This window comes from Astatotilapia calliptera, chromosome 15 (genome assembly GCF_964374335.1).
Source record: "Astatotilapia calliptera chromosome 15, fAstCal68.1, whole genome shotgun sequence".
Lineage (NCBI taxonomy): Eukaryota > Metazoa > Chordata > Actinopteri > Cichliformes > Cichlidae > Astatotilapia > Astatotilapia calliptera.
Window position 1 is genome coordinate 24,364,001 of NC_137436.1, and position 6,000 is coordinate 24,370,000.

A 6,000-nucleotide genomic window follows, 5' to 3' on the forward strand; every position below is an offset into this window, starting at 1 on the left:
CCAAAGTATCTAACGAGCCAATCACACGGCAGTAACATGATAGATGTAGGGCTGCAGAAATGATCACGACAACCTTCTGAAGTTGAAAAAGAGATTCATAATGGAGGAAGAAATGTGGTTAAGTCACTGAATGTGACATGGCTGTTGTGTCAGACAGCCTGGTCTGAGTATTTCAGAAACTGCTGATTTAGTAGGGGTCTTCCCACACAACCATTTCTAGGGTTTGCAGAAAATGTCAGAAAAAGAGAAAATATACAGTGAACTTCAGTTTTCTGAGTTAAACTGTCTTGTGGCTGTCAGATGTCAGACTGGCCAGACTGCTTCGAACTGATTGGAAGGCAACAGTAATTTAATACAATGAGTTTAAATCAATACAAATAACCACTCAATACAACGAAGGTATGCAGCACAGCGTCTCTGACTGCAAAACATGTTGAACCTTGAAGCAGAAGACCACACCAGTGGATATTAGAGGAAATGTAAATGTTAAAAGTGACAGAGTCATTAGGTTCAAATACACTATCGGTGTTGTTCATTTGTGATTTTGGGAAACAAACAAAACTTGAGCTGTGAGATTTACCTGATTCCATCGCGGTGAAAGATATAGAGCTCATGTTGCGGCAAGCTGGTGGGAATTGACGGCACCCTGATAAAGTTCTGCAACAGGGGGAACTCAGTGGACAGATTTGGAACTGTGATAACACAGAAGTTCTGGTCCTGCACAAACAAAGATAACACACATCAACAACTGAACAATAATCCATATATGGACAAAAACACTGGGCCACCTACAAATTACACCAACAGGAGCTACACGGCCATGCTCGGCATGAAGCTCCTGGGGTGCAGTTTTGTGCTGATGTTAATGCCAGAGAAGGTTTGGGATGCAGTGCATTGGTGACTTTTATGCAATATACAGCTCAGCGCTGTAACTTTAGATGGTCCTCCACTTTGTCACTGAGTGGCTGTGGTTTCTAAACCGTTCGACTTTGCAATAATGCCACTTACAGCTGATCGTGTAAAATCTAGGAGAGAAGAAATTCCATGAACTGATTTGTTTCAATGGACACATCCTGTTACAGTGCCCGTCCAACTGTGGAGCACCTATCAGAGCCATGCAGTGATTTCTGTTTGTTTTAGGAACGTAATACAATTTTTATTTATATACAGTTTTTAATGATCAAAAACCCCAAATCAAATTGATTCTTCTTCTCTCTCCAGGCCTAGCCATCAAAACAGCACAACTTCAAGGCAGGTTGTACTGAGCAGCCTTGCGATTTTGGTCTTCTGTTCGGAACAGACCATCTAAGAAATTTGTACTTCGCTTTGTTGAGTGAAATTCTAGTATTTTACTAGCTTGTTTCTAATTAGTACTTATTAGCAGTGCCTGTGGGTTGGACCCATATGGTTTATGGAAGCTGACAACTAGTGTTAGCGCATAACTGAGGGTTAGCTGGTTCCTGGCTGTGGCCAAAATGCTAATGCTAAGTTAGTTGCTACATTTGGTATAGCCACCTCTTAAGTAAGTAAATGTGGGTGGCTCGGTGTTATTGACTAGGAGACTTCCAGACAAAGTTTCTCTGATTACCAAGTGTAGTTGTTCCCTGCCCTTTTTTCTTGTTTTTCCACATCATCAATTACAAATCAACTGAAAAACTGCTAAAATAAAATAAAATAAATTTCAAAAATAAATAACTAAACATCTTAATTGCCTGAAACTTTTGGAAAGTTAATTCTCACTTGTTAAAAAAAAGCTTTAATGTACTTTTTTAAAAAAAAAAAAACATTTTCAGGCATGTGAACCACTCTCAGGTCTAGCGAAAAACCAGGGGTCACTGACATAACGTAGAGAACATCTGACAGAGCTTTAAACTTGCAAAGATGATACTCACGGGGAAAACCTGGAACAGAAAAGGAATAAAGTCCGCTGATCTGGAAGAGAAGAGGAAGAGGAAGTTAAGTGTAACTACGAGTCTGTGCCAAACTGGTGATCACTGTGGTGGAACAACTGTCCGACCAATCTGCCCGCTGCTTCCAGCTCGACTTCTCGCCTTCAGCTCTCTGTCACTTTAAGCGTTGCTCTCATTAATAACGTGCTCACTCTCGGCAGGAAGCGACTCGACTCCATATTCAGTAACAGCTGGGAGGTAAGGCAGCGGTGAGGGGGGCTCAGCGGGAGCCAACTAACAGTCACTCTCCCTGCTTTAACGCGGCATATGACTGATGTAGCTCTGGACGGCTGCCACCAGCGCTGCCGAGTCACAGCCTCCAAAAAGTGAGAAACATATTTTAATTAAAACATGTAATATTTCTGAATATTTTTCCCATTTTTAAACGGTGATATCTGACAGTCGACATCTGTGAATTTTGCAGAAGTTGCCTCATACCTTTTAATAACTTTAGCTGCTGTGTTTACTTTACTTTTCCATGGCCTGCACATCACTTACATAGCCAATATTCTTTACTAAACAATTTATTATATCTGGATTATGACTTAAAGTGTTTTTATACTACAATTTCAGGTATTTACTTAAAATGTACATAAATTTAGATGCTTATGATGAAAGCAAAGACAAAAGGAATCGCAGTGACACAAAATGTCTAAAATCCAAAAATGAACACAAGAAAATCAGAAAACAGTGTTGGGAAAAATAAAGCAGGCAACACAACAAGCAGGGAGGATAACATATGTAAATTAAATAAGTCAGTATAATAATTTATTTATAAAGTATGGTTTTCACATACCAAAGTGCTGTACAGGGTATGTATATCTATATGCACATGCACACATGCATACATGTAATTACAATACATATAAAAGACTAATTAGGTCCACATCATGTGGACGTCTATGACAGGTGCAGGAAATTGATATAGTTTATAAATGTAATATGTTTTTATTTATCAATATCAACATTGTTGTTATCAATATGATACATATGAATATGGATTATGTATAAACAAACACAATTTGTTATGTGTTAGCCTATCGATGTAGTCAGTGCATGTGGGTTTTTAAAAATATTTTTTTTTATTTTACATTTGCCTGTTTTTTAATTGATCAACTTATTTGTTTGTAACCAGGTTAAAATGGTAATTTATTCAAATGAAATAATGAAATTGTTGAAATCCATGTTCAAAGGTGAAATTTACAGAAGAGGATTAGGGGCAATGGGGGAAAAAAGAAGTTGGCACGTAATTCTGAGATTAAAGTTAACCTCAGAATTCTGATTTTTCTGAGAAAAATAATTCTGAGGAAAAAGTCAGAATTCTGACTTTAATCTCAGAATTCTGACTTTTTTTTCAGAATCCTGACTTCAATCTCAGAATTCTGAGTGGGCACCTGTTTTTTTCCTTCTTTTCCAGAATTCCGAGAAAAAAGTCAGAATTCTGAGAAAAAGTCAGAATTCTGAGATTAATCTCAGAATTCTGACTTTTTCCTCAGCATTATTTTTTCTCAGAATTCTGACTTAAATCTCAGAATTTATCAGATTCTGAGTGGGGACATGTTTTGTTTTTTTTTCCAGGATTCTGAGATTAAAGTCAGAATTCTGAGAAAAAAATTTTCAGAAGAAACAGTCAGAATTCTGAGATTTAAAAGAGCAGTCCCGCATTTTATTGTGAAGAACTAAGGATTTTAAGAGGAAGTGAATTTGGCTGTGATCGGTAGCAGGACTGAGAGACGTTGCAAGGGGAAGTATGAGAAGTTTGTGCCAGTGCGTACTGGTCTATATGCTCAACTGTATTTGTCTATGCGCACATTTTGCAAACTGTGACAAGCTGAGGACATTTCTGCTCCAAATCTACCAGGGATTCCTACTCTGCATTCCTTTACACTTAACTGTTTCTGTACAGTGAACATGCTCTCCACCTTCTGAAAACATGGGTCTACAGAGCCTATAGAAGCATTATAAAAACAAAGTTGTCCACAACAACTGCATATGGCCCGTACACAGAGGTCCTACAGATGTCAACACTAGACATTCAGTAGGTGTAAAAAAAAAAAAAAAAAAGAGGTCAGCTTGCATTACAAAACAACCCCTTCAGTGGACCAAAATTTTATGTCCATGAATCCAATCCAACTTTATTTATAGAGCACTTTAAAAACAACATGGTTGACCAAAGTGCGTTCCAGTAAAAAACTGTGATAAAAGTTAAGTTAAACCACACATTAAACAAAGAAAATTAAATAGCAATAAAATAAATAAATACATGAAAAAAAGATAAAAAATGAATCAGTAAATATTAAAACATGATTAAAATAGACAATAAAGTATAAAATAAATAAAATTAACAAAGTAAAAAAGATCAAAAGCAACCAAAAACTGACTAAAACTGACTACAAGCTGACTCTGGTCCTACCCCCAAAAAACGCCTTGGAAAAAAAGTTTGTTTTTAAAAGTCATTTGAAAATTTCAAGTGTTGGAGCCAGCCTAATATATGGAGGGGCAACTTTTCCATAATTTGGGGGCCACAACAGCGAAAGTTCTGTCCCCCCAGTTTTTCAGTCTTGACATGGGGAAACAAGGAGTGACTGGTCAGTTCATCTGAGAGACCTTTGTGCACTGTATAGGTGTAGCAGCCCTGCCAGGTAGGCAGGCCTGGCCATTTAAAACTTTAAAAGCAATCAATAAAATTAAAAAAAAATTCTAATAGACAGACAACCCGTGTAAAGAGGGAAGAACGGGGGGTAATGTACTCATGTTTGCGTGTACATTTTAAGGTTATAAACAGGTAAACCATGTGACAAAACTGGATCCACAGTGTGTCCATGTTTATGTGTGGGACCAGTCGCAAACATTAAAAGCATCAAGTAAAAAAGTCCTTTGCCAGTGGTTTAGTAGAATGTCTTATAAAAGAATTAACTCTGACGGCACTTTTTTGTGACAACAGTACAAATGGAAATGCTCAACTTTAAGTAGGGCTGGGTGATGGAAGAAAACCTATATATCACAATAATTTTTTTTTTGTTATATTGCAACACTCGATATATATGGTGATATGGCTTGTCTCTTTGTTTTGCAAATTACCGCATTTTGTTCGACATCCTCCCAATATCGCCATATTTTTCCCTATCTGGTAGTATATAAACCATACAAACACGCATGCTCAGCGCAGTGTGCTGGATAGAAAATGTTGCATTTGAATCGTGTGGGAGGAAAAAAGGTCATCTGTGATGGTGATAAGGAAGTGGATCGCTTAATCACAAGGTTTTTAAGTGTTTTTAAAGATTAGTTCTGAAGGCTTTGTGCCTTCATTGAAAAGAGCCAGCACAGGGAAATGGGGCACTTTCCTGGAGAGGAAGAAGGGGAATGAGGTGAGGATTCAAACGCAACTCAGCCACACTGATGTGGAGCTCAGAGTAATGATGTAATACATCAGGTTTTAGATACACGCAGGACACTTATCTGAAGTATTTGCTGTCGGTTTTAAGGTTTTAAATGTCAGCTTTATTCTGAAAGCTTACCTCAGTTCATAATTCTTGTCAATAACAAAGATCTGAATACAGAAGGTGTTGGATTTTTCTGAAATCTCAGCCTCCTCCTGCTGAGATGTGTGACAACAAACACAAACAGACTTCAGACTGTATAGTACGACTGTGTTCATCTGTTCTTAAATTATCTGAGCAATAAAAATAAAAAAGGAAGGATTAGATAGACAAACAGAGAAGGGTGCTTCTTTCATTTCATCTTAATTTCCACATCTTTATATTGTTTTGAGCAGTGATCACATTTTGCTGTCCAACATCTTAGGAGTGTTTTGGAGCAATAAGAAAAGTTGAATCATTTCTCAGATATGAGATAGGTTTGGTTTATTTACCTGCTCTGCAGCCCGCCTATGTTCATCTTCATCAGACTGAGCAGGAACTTTGTGATGTTTTGTTTTCTGCTCTCTGATCAAACCGTCAAACTCACTCAGTTCAAATCTGCCAAGGAGCCACTTCAGGTTGACATCAGCACTGGCACAGATGAAGCCAACGGCGACTCCATTAATCTACAG

At 37.7% G+C, this 6,000-nt stretch overlaps 1 protein-coding gene across 3 annotated transcripts in view; it reads right to left on the reverse strand.

Moving 5' to 3' along the window:
• cfap61 (cilia and flagella associated protein 61) overlaps positions 1-6,000 on the reverse strand; it is a 50,283-nt gene that overhangs the window by 35,820 nt on the left and 8,463 nt on the right. For all 3 annotated transcript variants that reach the window (XM_080289840.1, XM_026194722.2, XM_080289839.1), the window contains exons 7-10: positions 5,821-5,994; positions 5,468-5,547; positions 1,893-1,932; positions 581-717 (exon numbers count right to left, since the gene is read on the reverse strand). In XM_080289840.1, the coding sequence (XP_080145966.1) occupies positions 581-717; positions 1,893-1,932; positions 5,468-5,547; positions 5,821-5,994 (431 nt within the window). The remainder of the gene's footprint in view (positions 1-580; positions 718-1,892; positions 1,933-5,467; positions 5,548-5,820; positions 5,995-6,000) is intronic.